Source organism: Neopelma chrysocephalum, unplaced genomic scaffold (genome assembly GCF_003984885.1).
Source record: "Neopelma chrysocephalum unplaced genomic scaffold, ASM398488v2 Primary Assembly neopelma1_69, whole genome shotgun sequence".
In the NCBI taxonomy this organism is placed as follows: Eukaryota; Metazoa; Chordata; class Aves; order Passeriformes; family Pipridae; genus Neopelma; species Neopelma chrysocephalum.
Window position 1 is genome coordinate 5,753,172 of NW_020897729.1, and position 22,874 is coordinate 5,776,045.

Sequence of the window (22,874 nt, forward strand, 5' to 3'; positions counted from 1 at the left end):
CCCTAAAGCTGTCCAGGAAGATGTATTTTTAACTCTAGAAAGTATAGAAATGTGCAGCTTTGTAGCCATAGCCCTGGAAATATGAGACTGAATATATTGTCGCTCATGTCTCTGCTGTAACATCCGGAATCCCGGCCTCCTGGGTCACACAACATATGACTTTGGGGAGGAGATTTGGAGTTCAGTAATTAAATACTACTTTGCTCTAGGCAAAACCAACAAATGGGCTTTATCTGCAGCATATTTTGTAACAGTACTCGGGGCTGGGATCAGTGTTTCTGGGGACTGAATACTCAGATAAGTAGACAGTAACTTATTTTTAGCCAAGGTTTTGGGTGTTTTTTTGGGGTTTTTTGTTTGGTTTTTTTTTGTTTTGTTGTGGGTTTTGAGTTTTTTGCTCCTCTTCCCCTTTAGGGTTGTAATTCTTTCTCTTCAGAAAATTTCAGACTGGCTTTGTCATCTTGTATGCTTCATACTCTCAAATTGGCATGAAAAGAGAGAGACTGTTGCCATAAATTAGGTCACTAAAGCTGAAGTACAGAATACAAATATTTATCGCCTGAGCTAAGGAAGACAATTCAGATGAGGAAAGGAAAGGTTATTTTTTTAGTATTTGGAAATTAAGCTGTATTCTTGGTTAAAAGCAAAGCAGTAGAGCTAAAAGCTGAACATGAGAAGCATCACTTGGTTTAAATTGCTAGAAGGAAAACCAACAAAGTCTGATCATATGAGAAATCAGTAAGAAGGTTCATGAGATAGAATTACAGATATTTTTTTATGCAGTTTCACATTTGACATATATTATTGAATCTTGAAAAAAAGGGCACATTTAAATAGTGGCAATTTAGAGACACAGGTAAAAATGCAGAAAATGAGAACTTTAGTTTGAAATACTGCAAAAAAACCCTTATACATCTAACTTAAAAAAAGTTTAAATTCAGAAGCTTAGAAAGAATTCCCACCTGCAGATTATCAGGTAGGAGAACCCGAGGGGTCATTTGTATTGTGCCCAATACAGTTTTGACCCCCCATCTCTCAAGTGACAATGTGAAAGAACAAATAGGAGTGTTTAAAGCAAGTAGTTGGTACAGTTAAAGAAAACTCAGCTTTTTTCTTTTTAAAGTGTGAGAAAAAGTTCATTTTTATCAAAATTGGTGTCTAATAAATTCTAACACAGAAGGACATGGGTCATACACTGCATGCTTGAACCACTAATTTATTTTATGAGTTCTCCTCTATAAAGTGTTTCTAAAGGGCTCTACAGAACTCTTCTCTGGATGTAGTCTTAGGAAGACTTGGGGCATTGGTGCCTCACTGCCCTAATCAACCCAGATGCAGTTGGAGAAGTGGTGGAGTTCAGTGTATCAGCACTTTCCTGGGCTACAGGGATTGTTTGTCACCTGAGTCACCGTGGCAGTGATCACAGGCCTGACGAGGGCAGCAGGTTTGCCTGGCTGAGGGACTCACAGTATTTGTGGCAAATCATAACAAGGAGGAATTGTGTCTCACATGCAGTGCTGAAGTATTATTTTTATGATAACTGATAAAAATGTAAAGTGGAATGGTAATAAAACCTTCCAAAGGCCTTGTAGGCATATTCAGGCTTTTTGGGTGGAATTAAAAAAACTTCACGTTCCCAGGTGGAGTCACATAATTTGCCTTTTTTTTTTTTTTTAATGGCCGTGGTCATTAAAACAAGGAAGATTCTTAAGCAACAGTTAATAAAATGGTGTCACTGTCTATGTGCACACATGCTAGCAAAATATTTGTCTGGATTTCTTGCAAAACAGGAAAAAAATAAAAGCTCTAGTGGCAATATTTCTGTTCTAGGGGATTTATTGTCCCTGTAGCCAGACTTCTGTTTTCCATGGATAAATGTAGCAGTCTGCCTATATCTGAACCTTAAGCATTTTTCAGAGCTACCCAGAGCATGAGCTGCTCCCTTTAACTTATCATATCTGGTATCAAACTAATGATTGGTATGTTTGGGGGAATTATTATTCACAGCAACCTGCCAGGTTTTCCTTTTATCCTACCTAATGAGGATGTGTTAGAGCCCACCTACAACTGCAGAAATATCACTTTCTTAGGCTGTTATTTGATGATACAATAACTCTAATTGTAGTGTAAATCTAGTGTACGTTATCAAATGGTGATTAAGAGATACACAGAGCTAATCTCATTTATAAACTTTCTCTGCCAGTTCAGGTTTGTCTGAAAAAAAACCCCAGAACAACAAAAAAACCCTATTAGGCCAGGAGCCATATCGGGCAACATCTGTTCTCCAGCATTTGGCATGAACCTGGAAGAGGAGTACAAAGCTGTAATAAACATGCAGAGTGGAATAATGATTTGTCAGAAATACAATCAGATTTTCACTGTTGGGCACCCATTAGCCTACAGATCTGGTGTTTGGTGAGAGTAGGATTTGATCTCCTTATTAGCAGATTTTACTTGTAAATTTTACCCAGAGTGTGAAGTGTGTGAATTGTTCTCATGGGATGGAGGTGCTGGGCTGAGACCTGCCCTGTCTGGTGTGGGGTAGGCAGGTACTGAAACACAGGCACAGTTTTGCTGTTAGGGAGCAAAGTCAGAGCTGATGTGCTGTCTCTGGGAAAAGAAACCTCATTTCCTTTTAAAAAAAGTAGCTTCCAAGAGAGTTTTGAAGTGATTCCTGGCATGGAACGAGCAGGTCAGTTTATGTAAAGTGCAGGCATGTGTCTGGTCTGTTCCTGACCTGTGGTTTTAAGTAAATCTTAAGGCCAGCATCTGTATAGACTGATACATGTAATGCCTGATAAATTTGAGAGTTCAAGGGCTTTGTGTAGCAACATTAAAAGTTACCTGGGATATCTGGATGCTCTGCAGTTTCTAGTTGAACAGCAGTGTTATCAACCACAGGCACATCCTCCGGGAAGGGGATCCTACAGATAACCAGTGTCTTTGGCTTGGTGTTTTTGGATGATCAAGGGAGAACAGGGTGACGAGTCACTCACACTGTAATCCAGTCTCCTTGGCTCTGTGTCACTGCTGAGCATTGCAGGGATGTGTGGGTTGTGAGCCTGAGAAGGCGTTTGCTGAAGAGGACTTGGTTTTGCGTAGTGAATATCGACCTTGGTGTGGTCTCAGGGACTGGAAGCCCATGAGCAATTTGGGCATGGTTTATAAGCCCCCTTTTTTGATATATTATGGGGTATTTTATTTATTTAATCCTAATTTTACAAGTAAGGAGTCTCGTTCGCATGCGCTGCGCCTGCTCCAAGGTGCAAAACAAAAGTAGAGGCAAGTGGGAGAGATTCCCTTTAAAAGCAGACTTGGATCTAAAACAGCAGTGTGGGTGCATCATGCTTTGCCGTGTAATTCCACAGAATGTTTTGAGGAAGACTTGGAATTTTTTTAAGGGCTGGAAAAAAAGGGCCTCAAGGATCTTGTTACATTTTCGGAATGGGTTTGGGACATACAGCTGCAAATATTTCAAGATATTTTTAGTCGTCCCTTCGCAAATTAGGCAAAAAATATAAGACTGGTTGGAGTTATGTGTAACTTCTACTTATTTTTGTCTCATTTTTCTGTGTATTTTTGGTGACTTAATTCCTGTATCTAAAATAAAGAGCAATATTAATATCTATTAAGTGCCCAAAATAAGTAGTTGATTGCACGTGGAAATAGTGGATTTGGGGGAAATAAGCCAGCATTAATGAGTTGGATTTATTAGTATCTGGGGTACATGTGTACGGGCGTGGGTGGATACATAGAGATAAATTTATTTTTTTCTCCTGTAATTTTCTTGTTTTCAGCCTTTCTTCCTCTATTTATGTTTCCATTTACATGACGCCACTTCTAAGAAATCTCCTCTGTCACCTCCCAAACAAGCCCTGTGGCCATGTTGGGGCACCAGGGAAAACAGAGTTCACGTGGTTTGTAGGTTAGCAGGTTTATTTTCTTTGCCATTACTGTTTTTCTTCGGCAGACACCCTTAGCAAGTTGTAACTTCTCGAAGTGAGGGGGTGGCTGTGTGTGATGAGCACTGAGAGCAGCATGACCAGTGTGTCCCCTCTCCATCCCACCTCTGCTTCTTTTCATCATCATCCCCTCACTGCTGCTGTCTCGGGTCATTCCCACTGGGTGCTTCCCAGGAAGCTGTGAGTGAGAAGGAGAGGAGGAAGCACAGTTCCTTGGGGTGGAAACAACAGCAGTTTGAGGGTTGGCAGCATAAGCTGGGCAACCAGAATCCATCCCTGTATCAATTCAGAACTTGTCAAAGGGAAATAATTACTGTATCATCTCCTGTCTCTACTTCTGCTGTATTTCCTCTCTAATGGGACATTTTGCCTTGGGATGGGAAGGAAGATGGATTTGGTGTTGCTCGTTCTTCTCACAGTTCCTTGCATCCCTTGTCTGTGGACGCTTGTCCCCGGGCACTGCCTGAGCCCCTGGGCCTGGGCTGGGGGAGACACAGCAGTGAGCTTTCACAAAGTGTAAATAGGCACAGAAAAAACGGATAAAGCTGTATCTTGGTAAAACACTGGAACCTTCTGCACCCTTTTCAGTTTCACGTCCTCATCAGGCAGGCGGTGTATTTATTGAAGGCATTCCTGTGTTTTTTTCTGGTTGTCAGGGTCCCGCAGCCAGTGCTGCACTGCCACCTCCTGATAGCCGGGTGCCAGCTCCTGCCTTGCCAGAGAGTCTTGTGGAAAACACTTGGAACCAGCCCTGAAAAAATGAGGCTCGTTTGATTTGGGCAGGGTGAAGAACACTTTTGGCAGACAAGAAAAACGTTAGGGTTTTTTTTTTTTTTCTTCAGGTGAATTTATGTGGGATCTCCACGGTTCTGCTTTGAGTGGGAAGCCCTCTATTTATTAATAATTCAGGACTTCTCTGTGTGGCAAACAGTGCTTTCATCTGATTTCTGCCTTTTGATCTGTCCTTTTTGGTGATGCAGCAAGGTCTTAAAAATCAGTGACAGACCCATGAAACAAATACTGCCATTTGTGCATGTGCGTGTAATGTAAAAAGGCTTCTTTATGAGTCTCTTAAAAGTTAATTACCTTTTTTCTCTGAAGGAAAATATTGTTCCTCTTCCTACATAATTTCTCTGTAACAAACAATCTTAAAGAAAGGTAATTTCTGCTACGTATGGCAACAAAACATAGCTGAATAAATTGGTGTCTGGTCCTGCACGTGGTGAAATTGGTTGCTAATGCATGAAATGGCTAAAAATGCCATTTGTTTCACATACTGCTCAGTAAATAAGCCCTCAAATTATATTGGAATTAGGCAGGTGTGTCTTGTACCCCAGTCATGGCTGGTGGCTGTGCAGAGGTGGGGTAGGGTTGGTATCAATGTTCCTTCCTTTACCAGTCCTGTTGCACCCACTAGATGTTATTGTACTGGAGCAATTATGGTGGTGAGTGACTGGGTAAAAAACCTAGGAAGGTTTGCTGATGAAAAGTGCTGGACGGATAGTAGGAACCAGGAGATGGACATTATTTCATAATATGTTCTGGAAGCTGATGTTTTTACTTGTTTACTTGGAAAGGTCAGGGTTTTCAAACATTCAGAAGTCATGAGAATGTTCTTAAAAATGAGACTAGGAGTTAGAAAAAAAATACTGTATTCTGTCTCTTCTTGTTTTAAAGACTCTTCGTTGCTTCAGGTTTTCAAAGTTTTTCATCAAAAGTATATATAGTCAGATACATTATTTGTCTTGCTAAATGTTTACCATTTATAAAATCAGGGGAAAATAGTATATATGTATATCCATCAATATTTTTAAAGTATTGAATGAAAGCCTAGAGAAATGTTGCTCCAAAAGGTCTGTTTAAAACTTGTCTCTAATATCAAGAATTGCTTTTGCAAAGCTGAAGTTTATGGCTGAGATATTTTCTAATTTTTAGTGGAAATAACTGGGCTTTCTTTGAACAGACACCATGTTGTGGCCCATATTGCACCTTTTTACTAGAGAAGGAATACCTGAAAATAAGAGTGGATTAGAAAGTAGAAGTGGGAACTTGCTTGGATACCAATGTGAAACCAAGTTCTTGGTCTTTGTTAGCCAGGGAGAGAAAAATCCACGTTTTAAAAGTGTTCCATAGCAATAATGTTGAATAGATGAAACTCACTTGATTATTTTTTAAAACCTGTGAAATGAGGCCTTTTTAGTGCTGGTATTAAACAGCATAGTTCCGCAATCCATACCAATTTGTATTGTTTGAAAATCTGGCCCTTCCATATTTAATTTACTGACCTTTATGTTGTGGTGAGACAAATGCCTTTTTAATGACTCCAGTAGACTTATTTGCATCATAAAATAAAACTATTGTCTATGCTGCCAGGGAGGTACTTAGTTTATAAATATAGCTTTTGTTGGGAAATACCTATTAGGTACTAAAAATATTTAATTGACCTACTTTTCTTTTTATTTGCAGGGTTGTGTCCTTTGTTGTGACCTCATGGTTTAACTGGGAATAAAGATGAGTATAAGCAGTGATGAGGTTAACTTCCTGGTATATAGATACTTGCAAGAGTCGGGTGAGTTTTTACAATTCTGTTTATTAAACAATGCATAATTTATTTGGTCTTCATCGGCAACCGGCTTTAGCAAACACAGGCTCATTTAATTATTTTGCCAGTAGGCATGTGCTTCTGTCTGAACTGTTTCTTGGTATTTCTTCTCAACAAGAGAACGAATCCCTGCCAAGTTACCTTCTGTAACTTAATCAGATTTAGTCATTTGGAGTCTTCAGATGGCAGTCAACCAGCCAAGGACTCACTCGATTGCTAGAAATGCATTTTCCTGGAGATCACTTCTCTGCAGGGTGACCGTGGCACTTTGCACCATTTTCTTCGGAGCTACTTGAAGAAGAAAATAGGGTGATCAGCAAAATACTGTTTTTTCCTGTATTCTTGGAGCAATGGTGCTCCTGCAAGCTGGTCTTGTGTCACTGAATTCCTTGCCTGAATGTGACTGTGGGAGGGCAGATGTTGCTGTGCTTCGAAGGAAGAAGTGGCAGCTGTGACTGTATGACTTGTATCGCTGGAATCTAAGTGGAGATGAACAGATTTTTTTACAGTCTTGGGTTCCCAAAAGCCTCCCTTCCTGCAGGACGCTTTCTTGGAGGATCTTGTCCTTTGGCATCAGGCTGGCCAAAACCTCCTGCTTCTTGGGAGTAAAAGGCAGTTGAATATTGTCAGACTTAAAAAGAAACCTTTTTCCTGTCACATTCATCCAAACTGACTGTGTCTGTAAAACACAAGCAAGAATGCAGCAGCGTTCCCTTATTTTTAAAGCTTCCCAAACCCAGTCGGATCAGCAGTTTGTGTTGCGTGTTTGGGTTTCTAGATGTGGCCATATGGCTGCAGGGAGTTTTGTGGTGGTGGTTATTCTTGAAGCTGTGTAAGAGACAACATCATCTTTACTCACAGCTGTGACATTGACTGCTTAATGCAGCCTACATTTAGAACGGGTAGATTTGACTGGAAGTCAGGGCATGCCCTAGTAAATGAACAAGGGATGATTGTCAGCTGCCAGGAGGGAATATGATCTCAGCAATTCATAAAAGAAGTCTGCATGTTAAAGCAAAAATAAACTCCAGTCTTAAGATAAGAGTGTAAGAGATCAACTTTAATGTATGTATATATATATATATATATATAAAAATACATAATATATATTTTACCTTGCTGTTTCAACATATACTGATTCTTAGTTTTGTTTAGTGATTGCTGATGGGCGGCTTCAGGCTTCTTGAAAATGCATTTGGCTCATGCAACATAGGTTCACTTCTCATGGACTTCCCAATTTGAGACAGAGAAGCACCAGAAGCAATGGTGGATGGCAGAGTTTTTCAGTATCTGCCTGTCAAAAGAAAGCAGAAACTCACTGTTCCGTCTGAATTTACTGAAAACTATTGCACGTTCTCATTCTAGTTGCAGATTGCTTTTGTCACAGAAGCCAAACTTACAAAATTGCTTCATCTTCATTTGAAAGTTTTCAGGCAGCTTCTTACTTACCTGACAGGGTAAAAGGAAAAAAAAAATAAGGTGGTTTAAGAAAAAATCCATGACAGAAAAGTTAATTTGCTGAAACAACTATTTTTCTCTAGGTTAAATTCAGTTTTTCAGGGTGATCAAATAAGTAGCAAGCAGCTGCCAGTGCTGCACCATAACATGTTTGCTACTTCTTAATCAGTGCACAGTGCTGATGTAGCTCTAGGTGCCAAAGCATACACAGTTATGACAGCACTGTACCGTGAGCTGAATTCTGTTCTATGTACAGGTCCATTTCGCTTTCATGGGTATCAAATCACTGAGTAAAAGTAGCAAGTGAGTCTTGGTGTCTTGGGGAGATATATATATATAATTAAATACTGTATCTTATACAATACACACATGTAGTTTATGAATATATAAATATGTTTAAATGCTGTTGTGAACTGTATATTTTGTATTTTTGTATTGACTCATGCACAGATATTCTCCCAATGATACTGTAGTTGTGTTCATATTTAAACGTTGCTTTTATCTTTTTGTGTGTTTAAATTAGAGACCTATGAGGGAAATGAGGCATTTTGCTGAGGGTTTTTTGTAGCTCATAAACATGCTATAACTTTGTATAAGTTGCTTAGGTTTGTAAACAGAAGATCCTACCATGGTACAGCAAATAGTGTTCTCTGTCTGTAAATCAATTCTGATGTCTTTGCCTTGTCTTTAGGGTTTTCCCATTCAGCATTTACCTTTGGTATAGAGAGCCATATCAGCCAGTCTAATATAAATGGTGCTCTGGTGCCACCAGCTGCTTTGATTTCCATCATCCAGAAAGGTCTGCAATATGTAGAGGCAGAAGTCAGTATTAATGAGGTAAGGAGGCTTTGCCTGCAGGAGCGTTGTGTCCTTGCTTGCAGTAAGTTTGAATGTTAGTATTTTTTCTTAACTTTCTTGTATCCTATTTATTTACTTCTACTTCAGATTCCTTACTGCTGGTGTTCACCATGACTCCAGTGGTGGAACCAGAATGGAGTGACATAACTGGGTAGGGGTTCTGCCCAGTGCAGCCACACAACACCAGGCATGGTGTTCTGGCTCAATGCTTAAAGGTCCGTTGTCTGTAGAGTTTTTACCCTAATATAATGTTGTAGTACATCCAGACAAGTGAGATAAGATAATAATTGAGACAAGTAATCTCTTAACTTTTTATTTTCCTAGGCTGGCAGTAGGGAGATGGGAGAGCACTATGCAGCTCTCATTTGGGTGATGTGTCGTTATAATGAAGTAATGAGAGCCCAAAGGCAAGGTTTCCAAGTAGAGAGAGGGTTTGAATTTGTGGCAGGAAGGATGAAGGTAAATGCCACTTTGCCTTTTGCCTCTGCTGGCTAATTCATCTTGAGCAGGATCTATTAAATTTGATGTTTAAATGGTTATTCCAGCAGTACAGAAGGCTATGTATCTTCCTGCCTGATGCTGCAGACACTCACCCTCAATTTCCATTCTCATTTCTGCCTGGAAGGTTAGCAGCCTTTCTATGTGTCAGTTAGATTACAGAAGGAAACTATTTTTTTCCCCTACTAATTCTGCTCTCTTTCCAGTCTCCCTTATGCCTGCTGTTTATATGTAGTTTTCATAGTTCCAAGCAAATCCTTTCCCTTAGGAAGCCTCAGAAAAATAAAGCAAGTGATAGGAATAGAAGAAAGACACCCTGTATTTATTGCAAGGAATCCTTCTAGCTCCTAAAAATAGATCCTTACAAAGGCCTAGCATATGTATAAGTGTATTTTTAACTGGGTCTTGTCCATTTCAGGATAAAATTCTTCCTTGTTGTTTGAAAGCATGCCAGCACTGTTTAAAAAAAGGAAGAAAACTAGTCAACTCTCCAGATAATATGTTTATGGAAAGTATTAGTCTAATAAGATAGAATAACTTCACAAGTCAGTGACCCGAGTTGCAATGTTTGCTACTCGCTCTTCAAACAAACCATTAGATTTTGCTGCAGCCACTCATGTTTGAAATCATATTCATAGATAGCTTACAGAATTTTTTGCTTTAGCAGATGAATTAGCAAACTCGAAGCAAATAACTTTTGATTCCACAGTCTCTCCCAGAGGGCTGCAGTGGCTTTTTTTGCATATTTACAGTGGCCACTTAACTTTAGATCAAAATTCCAATCCTGACCACGACAGTGATGAGATATCACTTCCAGCACCATTTGTTATATGTATTGTATTAAATCAGAACTTTTGCTTTAGTTTTTCTTGGAATTTTTGCCCATAATGTTAATTTGTACTTGGTGTTGTCTTTCTTTTTTTGTTTTCTCCCTCTGCTGTAATTTAGGATGGTACCTTGTTTGATGGTAGGCCGATAGAGTCTCTCTCACTGATAGATGCAGTGATGCCTGATGTGGTACAGACAAGACAACAGGCCTACAGAGATAAACTTGCACAACAGCAGGCAGCAGCTGCTGCAGCTGCAGCCGCCACCAACCAACAGGGATCAGCAAAAAATGGAGAGAATACTGCAAATGGGGAAGAGAATGGAGCACATACTATAGCAAGTAAGTTGAGACAGAAATGACCTTAAGCTGTGATAGCATTTTCTTGTTGTTTCTCAAAATATGAGCCAGTAGACAGTGAAGTACAAGTGAAGAGGTAACCCCTCAGCTTGCAGAGAATACCTTCAGATGGTGTCTCACCTTTGTCAGTCCCCAGTTTGATATTTGGAATCGCGGGAGATGCAAACTTCTGAATTCATTAATTCACCATATTCCCTTGGCCCAGTCTCACTTCTATTACTGCTCCTTTCCCATCATCTGAAGGTTTTTCACAGAACCCTCTGAAAGCTCTTGCAGAAAATAACCAGAGACAACTCTTAAAACGTTGCATCTCCTCAGGTTTGGCCCCTGTACAGGGAAAGAGGAGAGGACTCTGCTGATCCGCAACCAGTTAAAACTGAGCATTGAAGCTCCACAAACTCCTTCCAACAGGTTCTGTTAATCCATGGATTGGGAGCTCTACCTCTGACTCCCCCTAGGACAGGCCTACCTGAGGTCATGGTTGCTGGGACAAGTCAGGTGTCACTTGTTTCTTTTGTCAGTATCAGTTTTCATGATTTGCTATTCAGAATTATTCAGCGCAACGCTTTCAAGGTTGGTTTGTTCATCAATTCCATTTTAGCTGTGATTGGTGAAATAAATGAGTTCTCTTTGTCGTCACTGATCAAAGGAACATACCTTACAGTCAGGCTCAGTATGGAAAAGTTTGGGTCAGGTGTTAAAAAATTATTCGGAAAATATTGTTCTGGAAGTCTGAGTTTCACATTTAAGAGTGGGAGTTACAGCTCCCACTGTAAAAACACCTGAAGAAGTGACATTTTTGAGAGAATATTAATATCAGACCACATACAAGTTCTGGATTTTACTAAGAGTTTTTTTATTAGTATAGGTGATAAAAAGCTGGAAATATAATCTTTGGCTGAAACAAATAAGCTCTCTACTTTGATGCTCTCATTTAAAAATCTCAAAAGAACATCTACTCGTTAACTGTGAACTGGATAGAGGAAGGGTAAACCTTGGATCACAGCACTGTTAACTGTGATCTACCAGCAGCCCCTGCTGGCTGGTACAGCACTTCATACTGGCATCGATTCTCTGACTGAAGCAATGCTTTATATGGTGTCTTGCTGAAAACTATGCATGTTCTAACAGCCTCTTCTGTTTTCTCACACGTACAAACAGTGACAGAAACCCTTAATGCTAAATTAAGCAGTAGATGTGGAATGATTTGTTTAACCGCAGTGAATAAGTATGGAACAGGTGAACTGTGCAGCAATCCTCATATTCTGCATTTACACTCAGCGTGAATTTATTTTTAATAATAGAAAATGATTGATGGCAGATGCCAAGAGAACTATTGAATTACCCCCAGTGTGTTTTACAGAACAATATGGATACAACCTCACTTCCACGTAGGAAGTTCTGTGTTGCCACAATTCCATGGTAATTGCTGAGAGGTTCTGTTATCAGTTTACTGTATCACCAAATGTGATTATATTAATTAAAGCCATTTTGTAAATGAAGCGTCTGAGATGTAGATTTAAAACCTGTTTGACTGCAATTGCTGAAAAGAGAGATTTTTGAAAATGAATGTGTAATAAGCGTATTTCAAAGCACAAGTTAGACTAGTAACATATTGTAACTATGCAACACTGGGCCTGAGAAACTGAGTGCTTGTAACAGCATTTGTTTTTTAACATAGCAAAAAAATAACTTTCAGCCTCAGTTTTGAAGCCTCAAAATTAAATCCATTTGGAATGCGAAGGTTTAGAAGGGCAAAGAGCTTTCCCACATTTTTGGAACTCCCCATCTGTTTATAGCACTTCACAAATTGGAACTGGAGAAATAAGGGAACGTGACAGCTTTGTCGGATTTTTGCATCACATAAATTGTGGATTGTTTTCCTCATCCCAGAAGAATCTGACCCGTACAGTAGTATTGTCCCAAAATATTAAAATCCACCTCTCTCTACTGTTTCCCACAATGCAGATAATCACACAGACATGATGGAAGTAGACGGAGATGTTGAAATCCCTCCCAACAAGGCAGTGGTGCTGCGTGGCCATGAATCTGAAGTATTCATCTGTGCCTGGAATCCCGTTAGTGACCTTTTGGCCTCAGGGTATGTGCACTTAGCAGGAATGTCTGTGGAATATCTGGCTCACTGCTGAGTGCTGATGGCAATGAGTTAAAATAACACCTATCCCAACGCCCTCTGCGCCAAGTGCCGTGTTTGCTGTTTAGAAAAGAGTACTTCCAATTATATATATTTTTTTTAAAATAACAATAATAATGTGATACAATTATATATGATACTATACAATAATGTTTTGTAGATCTGGAGATTCGACAGCACGGATATGGAACCTCAGTGAGAACAGCACGAGCGGCTCGACGCAGCTGGTACTTCGGCACTGCATCCGGGAAGGAGGGCAGGATGTACCCAGCAACAAAGATGTGACATCGCTGGACTGGAACGTAAGTACAAAAGGCAGTGCTCAAAACACCCAGGGAAAATTGTACTCACGGTTTTGCATAGTCGAATTTTAAGTGACAGCAACGGTGCATCCTCTGGTGGCACCTGAAATATTTCTGTTTTGAGTGGCATTGTAGTTTCTTCTATTGCACTTATGGAACTTCTTTTTAATAAGTTGTAATCAGTGGAATTAATACTGTAAATCTTATGCAGATGTATTCTACCTGAAATTTGCGCTCTTTAGCTTTGAGTTATATAGTAAAAAAAAATAAATAAATGACCTTTCTGCTGGCAGAGTGAAGGTACACTTCTAGCAACTGGGTCTTACGATGGCTTTGCCAGGATATGGACTAAAGATGGTAAGTAAAATACTTTTAATTTCCAATATATTTTCCTGTATTGTGGCTCACAGCATAGTTTTTTATTTTTTTAATGTATTCATATCAATATAAATTTTCAGGTAATCTTGCCAGCACCTTAGGGCAACATAAAGGTCCTATATTTGCGTTAAAATGGAACAAGAAAGGAAACTTCATTTTAAGTGCAGGAGTGGACAAGGTGAGATAATCTTTGGTAAAATTAAAATTCTTTCCTTCACCATTATAATCTAATTGTAAGCAAAATAACAAAGCTATGAGAAGTAAGTAAATTGAACTGAAGGCATGGGATGTAAATATGTACTTACAAAGAACTTGTTGTTCTAGCTGTGTTTCTTTGGGTTTCATGGTAGTTTATTGAGATATTTTAATTTCTTAGATTTCAGTGTCCATGGATCTCTTCGCAATTAGTTTAGCCTAAGTTGGAAAGTAAGTGTGTTGAAAGCAGAAACATTAAACCTTTTTAAAACCCAAATCATCTAAAATTTAGTGAAGCACTTTATGCAAAGCCTCAGGGGAAAAAAATCACTGAGTTGGATATCAGTCAAGCCTGAGAATGGTTGAAAAGTTTAGAGCTGGAATATAAGGAAAGTCGATATATGTAACTGGGGAAGTGCCAGTAGGGTAATGCCATGGAGCTCATTGTTTAACTGTGTTTTATTTCACATCTCTAAACAAACTTAGACTCACAAGGTCTTTAAATTCAGAGCTGTTGTTAGCGTGAGAGATTCTATGAATATTAGGAAGGGCACATAGTGATGAAGAATAGTCTTAAGGTGAATTCAAAGAATCAAATAGAGTGTTCAAAAGTGTAAGAAGAGTTGAGTAGCTGATTCAAGGTGCAGAAATCAGCACAGGCTTTCTCTTAGCGAGAGTAGCAAACTGCAAGCTCAGTACAACCACTTAAAACTGGCAGTGTCACTGTAAAGCTGTAAATTCTCTCCTTTATTTGTTATTTTTTCCTGCACACATTTAACCTGGTTTGCTTTAGTGCCCAGCTTTATAAATGCTTGTGCTGGCACAAAGGAAGGAAAATTGAGTGTTTCAAAGCATGGAAAGGATGTGTTTCCTCTTTTGGCAGCTGTGATGGTTATGCCAGTTTTTAAATCTTTTTGGAGGTACAGCTTTAATTTGCAGAAAAATATTCTGGAGGAGAATAGAAGCCTCATTTCAGTCAATAAAACTTCCTAGACAAAGCAACTGAGTTTATGCTACGAAAAATATTCTGCATTAGCAGAAAGATTGTTCCAACTTTAATGCTTCTTTTTCATAAATTATTTATGTGGTCAGTTCATGCTTCCATTGAATGTGGTGTCAAAATTTTCATTGATCGTTGAGGTAGATCAGGGATATTGGCAAATAATATAGTGATCATAAGACACAAATTTTGTCCTGTAAGGTTTCTTTAACCCAAATATTGGCAGAGAATAACTCAGAACAAAATTGCACCCTTAAATCTTTCAGAATGTGACCAATTGTTGATAAGATCTCCTTAGGGACAAGTGAGTAGCTGATATTACAATCTGAATATTCAAGTATTTGAAATAAAAGTAGATGTATGGAATGGATTACAAGAATATAAATAGGGCTAAGAAGGTACTGTCTGTACGTCTACTACCATTTCCTTTAGTACTGGTTAAAACACTAGAAATGTATAATCAGGATCAGGTTTGGGTGGTGGGGAGCAGCATAGGTACTCTGGTGCTTGTGAATGGTGGTAATTGTTGGGAAATTACCAATTTGCACAAGTTTGTTTATTGTTTATTTATCTGTTTAATACAGACCACAATTATTTGGGATGCCCACACTGGCGAAGCCAAGCAGCAGTTTCCTTTTCATTCTGGTAAGTCTTGATTTTGGTCATTCAGGATTGTCATCTGAAAAGATGAAAAAAAGTGTTATTTATTAAAGTAAGTTAAAAGATCCGGTGCTTGTGGTGCTTGTTCACACCATTTTAAAATCTAACAGGCAGTCTTTGGTTACTGACTCCCATATTCGTAATGAAAATGTGAACAAAGGTAGATTTGTTCTGATTTTATAGCTCACAGTTTTATTGCATTTCTGTGAAAGTCATAAGAGATAAATAATCCAAATCTTCCTGACTTTCTGTAGTACAGTGGCAGACAAATCAACTGGGTGGGCCACGAGGGACTTGTGTTTATTACCTAAGGACTGCATTTGTCATCTTCCTGCTACAGTAATCCCGGCCCCGCATCCCATTGTTCCCTGCTTCCCGCTGTGCTGTCCCCAATTTGTTTGGCCACAAACCAGCTGAAAGGCTGTTCAGTGGCCAGCTGGGATGAGAGTGCAGCCTCACAGGAGGTCAGACAAATTGCTCTGTGGGCTGCATGCTGAGCAAGCCTGCCAGAATCAGCTGGGAAACAGAACGGAGAGGATGACGGACATGTCATTGAAGGGCCTTTAAGAAATGTGTCTTGTTTCCACTCTTCATTCTGCTCACACAACATTTCCAGTGGCATGACAACAATAAAAAACTTCATTATTTACTCCAAGCAGTTCTGAGTGCTATCTGCCATAAATATCTGGTGTGATCAAATGGAATATGTTGCCCATGATTAAGCTTCAAGTTACCACACCTTATAATACTGGAATTAAGAAAGGAAGTAAATCATTACCTTTCCCTGGCTGTCATCTATCAGCACAGGCAGGGGCTGTTAGTGAGATGAGCTCATGTGTGACGACGTGTGAAGTTGTGGGAACCTGTTCTTTGTGCTGACTCCTGAGATTTATTTACAGATGGCTTAACTACAGCCTGGTGTCCTGCTGCCCTGTCTTCTGTATAACTTCCATTTGAGATATATTCTTTATTTTAATGACTTATGTTAAATTTTGTTTCATTTTGTGTAAGACTCATTTTGGCTGCATTTCTTACTATTCATAGTGTTTGATTATCTTCCGAGCTGCTGTAAAATTAATCATTGCTTCCTGTTGGCATTTGTTCTAAGGTGGTGCGTGCTGAATTTGCACATGAAATTCCTGCAGAATACAGGAATAGCTTTAAATGTCTTTCTTTTTCTTTTAGCACCAGCATTAGATGTTGATTGGCAGAGTAACAACACATTTGCCTCTTGCAGTACAGACATGTGTATTCACGTTTGTAAACTAGGACAAGATAGGCCCATCAAAACCTTCCAGGGTCACACAGTAAGTACTGGAAGACTGGGGATTGCTCTGATATTTTTATTAATGAGAGACTGGGGGCCCAGTAAACCTGCCAGTACACAGCACTTGTACAGGCAATAGATGCACATGCAGGTAGTTGTGGTTAAGGGCGTATGGTAACTGTAGTCTTTGTGATTATTAGAGCAATTCTCACTCCCACGAGCAGCTTCTTTTGCCAGTGCCAGAATGCAAAAGTGAGCTTTAGAAGAAGAAACATGGTAACTTTAAAACTTTGCTATGTGGTGTGCAAGCATGCATGGGAAAATGTGGTGAACAGGTAGCAAAAAGCTGTTGTTGTTGTTGAAGGCAAAACTGTGAATGAAAATTAAATGTTAAAATCCTGACAATTATGCAAATACTCATAACTGCTGTCCAACTTTATCTTTTGTAAGCTGTCATTTGTAATGGAAGTGAAGACTCCAACTTACTCTCATTGTTCAATTTTAGAATGAAGTAAATGCAATCAAATGGGATCCAACTGGTAATCTCCTGGCATCCTGCTCTGATGACATGACCCTAAAGGTAATGGGAGTTCTGGTTCTGGCCCTTGTCTTTGTAGGACTCTGGAATGCACAGCATTCATGTGGACGATCCAGAAGTATCACTGTGCTTCCCAATGTATTGTCCAATATTTGCTCTTTTTTAATGTAACAAGGTTAGGCAATCCTAGAAATCCACGTTAATCAGAGCCAAGCTTTGGTCCAGAGAGCTTGTTACAGGCTGCCACCCTGAGACTCTGAGCATGATTTATTAGGTGCTTTTAGCTGTTTACAGAATCAGGTCATTAATCATTAAGCTGTCACGCTTGATGGTTGCTTTTGGTTAAAAGAAAAAGCTGGAATGCATGTCATGTAGCACATACAAGAATGGGTGACTTGCTCCTTTCCTGGTTTTGCCCTGTTTTCTCCTTCTTTCTAGTTAAGATCTTTGGCATATTGTTTCTTCAGAGGCTGTGTGCACTCCTTGGTTTTTCCAATTCATCAGGAGTCATTCTATAATTCATAGCAACCTGCTTTCCTGTAGAACTGGGGCAAACCTTTGAGTGCAGAGGACACTGTAACTTACACATATGAGTTCAGGGCGCCCTAGAGATCCCTACAAAAATGCCTCCAGGTTACATGCACTTGAATAAATGAGGCTGTTCATGCCTGACAGGCCTTTGCTGCTTCCGTGGCACAGATGCTTTCCATTACTCCCATACTGCTTTACATTCAGTGGGTGCTTTAGCCCTGTGTTTAGTGGGGTTTCAGGACACACTTTTTGCACTGGCAGCACTGTCCTGCTACAGCCCTTGGGACAGTTAATTCTGTCCAGCTCATGTTGTTTAATCAGGGACAAGGAATAGCTGAATGAGTAGCCGCATATCCCTCCTGCTGGCACACAGTCAGTCTCTGGCAATGGAAATCACCTTATCTGAATATAAACATTTTAGCATTAAGCCTCCTGTCTAAAGCTAGATGTCTAGACATCTTCAGTCAGCAGTGTCTAGCACTGCTGAAGAGCAATTCATCCTTTCCTAAGTTGTGTCTTAAGTCAAGTGTGATGAGTTAAACCCCTGAGAGCATCAGTTGTTCTCCATTGGCAATGGATGGAGTCAGAGTAGCCAGTTTAAGCTAGCTATTTAATACTTAAACAGCTGAAACTCCAGTGTGATGAATTCCAATCTAGAGCTCGAGCTGTTGCTGCTGCCTCTCAGTGAGTAGAGGTGACAACTGGGAACATGTCAGTGTTTGTGGGCTCAGGCAATGCAGGCAATTAACTTCTTGGTTGCTGTTTTGAATTCAGCCCAGGCTGGAATGAGTGTTATCGTTTTGTTCAGGATTAGTTCAAAGACCAAGTGGTTGAGGATAAGTCTACTCATCACTAATCACTTGTGGATCACTTACTTTTGAATGGCAGAAGGAATAAATGTCAGGTTTTGAAGCACATGTAAGGTGCCTGTTGATTTATCTACTTAGTTTTCTCTCTTGTGATGACAACTTGATGTTCTGTAGGGCAGCTGATATGGACTCTTTTCATCCATACTGGTTTTGGGAACAGAAGCTAGATTTTGATCTCATCAATTTAAACTGGAAATACAATTTCAATTCTGTCTGCACATTGAAAATCAATTTCCTCTTCAGTGAAGCAGCAGTTCTGAAAAGCATCATTTATTTAAGCATACACCTCAATTGCATCTTAAATACAGTTGGACTTGAGCATGCTTCTTTAACTTTTTCTAACAAAAGATGAGCTAAAAGCACTACTGAAACAGATATCATTAAAAAAAGCATTCAGATGGCTAACTACCATATCAAGTTTCAGATTTAGGAAAAGGTATAAAAGCCTCACAAAATCCCTTCTGTAGTGGCAGTGTAAACTCTTTATAGAATAAAGTCATTTTGTTTGTTGAATATGATCACAAAGGAGTTGGAGTCCTAATGACCTGTGTGGAATACTGAACACACACCTGGCAATGTAAATCCTAATAAGCTAGGAAAATGCCATAATGGTTTTTGCAATATGTGTCCGTGGATTTGTAAGAAAGCAGAAAATTTCTCTACTATCCCTTTATTTCACTGAGTCTGTGTAGCAAGAAGTTCATTTAAAAATAGGACTGTGATATTTTGTCAACTTAGACATGAACATATACATATTGCTCTTCTCATTTCAGCATCTGTTCTCATCCCTGCACTTTTCAAGGGTTTGCAGTTAACTCAGGCAGACTGGTTTCTATAGACAGCACCTTTATTACTCATTAAGTTCACTGGGGGACTTACAACCCAAAGAATGGAAGGTCCTGGAATAATACTTGGCATAATCACTCTAGGAACTCAGCAGTGTTTTGAGTGGCTTAAATGGTAGCAGTCAGCCTGCAAATGATAAGGAAGAAAGATGTAAAATGTGTTTTAGTGTAATATTGTGCTAAATGTTTTTGTGTTTTCTTCCCTTTTTATCATAGATCTGGAGTATGAAACAAGACAGTTGTGTCCATGATTTACAAGCACACAACAAAGAAATTTATACTATCAAATGGAGTCCTACAGGACCAGGAACAAATAATCCAAATGCCAATCTTATGTTAGCAAGGTACTATTTAATCCTGGTTTAAAATGCTACTTAAACATTATTTTTACTTGACTCTCTATAAATGTAGGTTCACTGAATGTTTTGAAGCATGGAGGATACTTTGTCATATTCTGTTTGTATTAGTAACAAAAATATGTTGAATTGAGATACAATTCATCTCTTGTCTTTTTCCTTGACAGTGCATCCTTTGATTCTACTGTTAGGTTATGGGATGTAGACAGAGGAATTTGTATTCATACTCTGACAAAACATCAAGAACCTGTGTACAGTGTAGCTTTCAGTCCTGATGGCAGGTATCTGGCCAGTGGCTCCTTTGATAAATGTGTACACATCTGGAATACACAGGTATTTTAATACTGTTCTGTCTCTTGGGAATTTTGTTTTGGTCTTTTCCATCAGCACCTTTCCAACCTTTGTTGCTCCATCATGTTTCAGCCACAAAAAGCTTTGCCATTCCTACCACGCTGCTTCGCCTTCTCTTTGTTCTAACATTGCTTCTGATCATGGATGTACATTTAACCTCTCACCTGAGTGCTTGCCTATGGTGAAGTAATAATTGTCCTTATGTTGTCTTTACTTAGCAGAAAACCCCCTACAAACAAACCAAAAAGAGCCAGCCAAAAAATGACCAACAAAAAACCACTCAGCAAAGTGTCTCCAATAACACGTTGCATCCAAATACTGTCTTTAACTCTGAACTTTCAAGTCCTGATAAAACAGGTTTCTTGTGAAAAATGAGTGGATGTAGACTAATACTAATCTGATTAGCTGTTTCACTGAATTTCACTGAAAAACAAGAGAATGTAAAGCGAGAGAAGATGATGACAACAAAATGTTTCTGCATAACTTTGTAAAATAGGACACTATTACTTGTTTGGTATTTCTGGCAAAAATAAACAGGTTTATTATGATTGAAAGTTTAAGGACCTTGTTGTCAGACATGATGCAATCTCTGGCTAGTTGGAATTAGGTGTTAATTTTTGAAAGGCTCATTTTAGTAATTGGAAGTAGTTGTGACCATCCCCAGTTTTCCCTGTCAAACACAAGAGCTCAGGATGCAATAATTGCGTCACATTCTTTAACACAGTGCTGAGACTGTCCAGAAGTTTCACCTGGACCATTTTCTTCTGAGAATTTCAGCTTTTAAAAGCAGTAGGGAATTTTTACATGTCCAAATTGTACTTGTTCACTTCAATTTTGTTGTATTAATTACCTGTTTTATCCCTTTTTAGACAGGTGCCCTAGTTCACAGTTATCGGGGAACAGGAGGGATTTTCGAGGTTTGCTGGAATGCAGCAGGAGACAAAGTTGGAGCAAGTGCTTCAGATGGTTCAGTAAGTGCTGCTTGACTTGGCCTCACATTCTAATAACATTCTAATCTTTTGACTAACAACAGAAACAAAATTTCCTTCTCTAGTGAAGGTTGAATACAGCCAGCTCACCTGTAGGTTTTCACCTGTAACGGTGCTGTAAGGAAAATGCCTTTATTCCAGTTCAATGCATCACTGTTCTCAGCCCTCCAAAAACTTCAGAAGGTGGAGATGTCACAAATTTATATTTTCTATTCCTACTGGGCTTACTATGGAAGTACGTCCAGTCTGGAAACAGGTTCATTTTCAACTCTTTGCCCTCTTCAAGTGAAAATGTTCAGTGTAGGTGATATTCTTATAACACACGATAGAAAAGACATACCCTCTGCATTGCATTCAGCAGCAAAACAAAGTACAAATTTCTGAATGCTTGTAATTAAAAAGTTCCTAAAAATGTCAGGAGCTGTATGTAAATAATGTTCTACTTACTGTGCTTAGAAAAAGTAGGGAATAAAATGATGTGTTTAGCTAATCATGAATGCCCCCACCATCATCTCCCAATGGGGTGTTGGAGCATCACCTCCTGGCTGCTCTGACACTGCCCTGCAGAGCACTGCAGTGAAATGTGAACGTGGAGGTCTTTATAATGAGCACTGGGTTTTTTGCTTGCCTCTCTCTCGCCATGGTTTTCAAAGCATGGAGAAGAGAGCCTAAGGAAAAGCATAATTAAAAGAAAATGAGGGTGATAAAAGAATTGTGTTTTGAAGTACTGTAGCTTCCTTTACCAAAGTCACCAAAAGCAATCTGGCAGCTTAGTAGTCCAGAGTCTCAGGTAGTATCTTAACAGAGGTGCCAAAGCATTCTCCCTCCTGCATGCTCTGTGCTGTTAAGTAAGGTTATCTTGTTAAGAGTTCAGAACAGAAAATAGAAGTTTCAGCTTTTAAGAAACCAAAATTCTAGAGAATTATTTTTGATTGGTCTTTCATATCATTTTAGTCTTGTAAAAGGATTAAAAGGACAAAAGCTCAAGGCATATCCTGAGTAGAAATTAATTATCATTCTCCCTAGATGACCCTTTTTTATACATGCTTTGTAACCTTTCCAGTCCTCCAGTTAATTTGGCCCAAGAGGCCGATTGTATTTGCAATAGATTTGTTTTCATTTAGTTTCTGTTTTTTTAAAAATTTTGGGCTTACTTTGTTTTATATTGTTTGCTATTGAAAGCCCTTCTCATCCACTCTGTACTTACAGCTGGTAGTACCTTGTATATGTTTATATTTTACAAAGAGATTTCTATATCTGACACACATAGAAGTACTACTTAGGGAAGATTTTTAGAAGACTAAAACTGGAATTTGTATACTGTCACTGTTTTTTTCAGAATTATTCTGATCAATTCTATTTACCCAGCCCACAAATTTTTGAGTTCGTTTTACTGTATTTTTATAATCTAGATTACAAGAGAATTTAGTGACAGGATGAGGGGGAATGGCTTCAAACTGAAAGAGGTCAGGTTTAGGTTAGATATTAGGAAAAAAGTCTTTTCTGTGATGATGGTGAGGCCCTGGCACAGGTTGCCCAGAGAAGTTGTGGCTGCCCCATTCCTGAAAGTGTTCAAGGCCAGGTTGGATGGGGCTTTCAGCAGTCTGGTCTAGTGGAAGGTGTCCCTGCCCATGGCACAGGGGTGGGAACAAGGTGATCTTTAAGGTCTCTTCCAACCCAGGCATTTTATGATTCTATGATTCAAGTAAGTTCTCAGCCTCATAGTATTAAATACCAGGCAAACAGCTTACATAAGGCATTGTTACTGTTCTAATAGTAATTCTCTAGGCAGCAGTGCCCTCAGCACCTGGGGCTGGCTGGGTGTTCATGAGCAAAGTGAGCTCACCTGGTCGTTTTTCTCCCTAATCTATTTT

At 39.2% G+C, this 22,874-nt stretch overlaps 1 protein-coding gene across 4 annotated transcripts in view; it reads left to right on the forward strand.

The window, feature by feature from the left end:
• The window catches only part of TBL1XR1 (transducin beta like 1 X-linked receptor 1), a 110,578-nt gene that overhangs the window by 82,230 nt on the left and 5,474 nt on the right, over positions 1–22,874 (forward strand). For 3 of the 4 annotated variants that reach the window (XM_027685515.1, XM_027685514.1, XM_027685516.1), the window contains 13 exons: positions 6,429–6,531; positions 8,714–8,859; positions 10,327–10,546; positions 12,518–12,665; positions 12,880–13,021; positions 13,315–13,378; positions 13,480–13,577; positions 15,179–15,239; positions 16,440–16,561; positions 17,027–17,101; positions 19,521–19,648; positions 19,828–19,993; positions 20,881–20,982. In XM_027685515.1, coding sequence (XP_027541316.1) covers positions 6,474–6,531; positions 8,714–8,859; positions 10,327–10,546; positions 12,518–12,665; positions 12,880–13,021; positions 13,315–13,378; positions 13,480–13,577; positions 15,179–15,239; positions 16,440–16,561; positions 17,027–17,101; positions 19,521–19,648; positions 19,828–19,993; positions 20,881–20,982 — 1,530 coding nt within the window. In that variant the 5' untranslated portion in view covers positions 6,429–6,473. The remainder of the gene's footprint in view (positions 1–6,428; positions 6,532–8,713; positions 8,860–10,326; positions 10,547–12,517; positions 12,666–12,879; positions 13,022–13,314; positions 13,379–13,479; positions 13,578–15,178; positions 15,240–16,439; positions 16,562–17,026; positions 17,102–19,520; positions 19,649–19,827; positions 19,994–20,880; positions 20,983–22,874) is intronic. The other variant, XM_027685517.1, reaches the window with a different exon arrangement.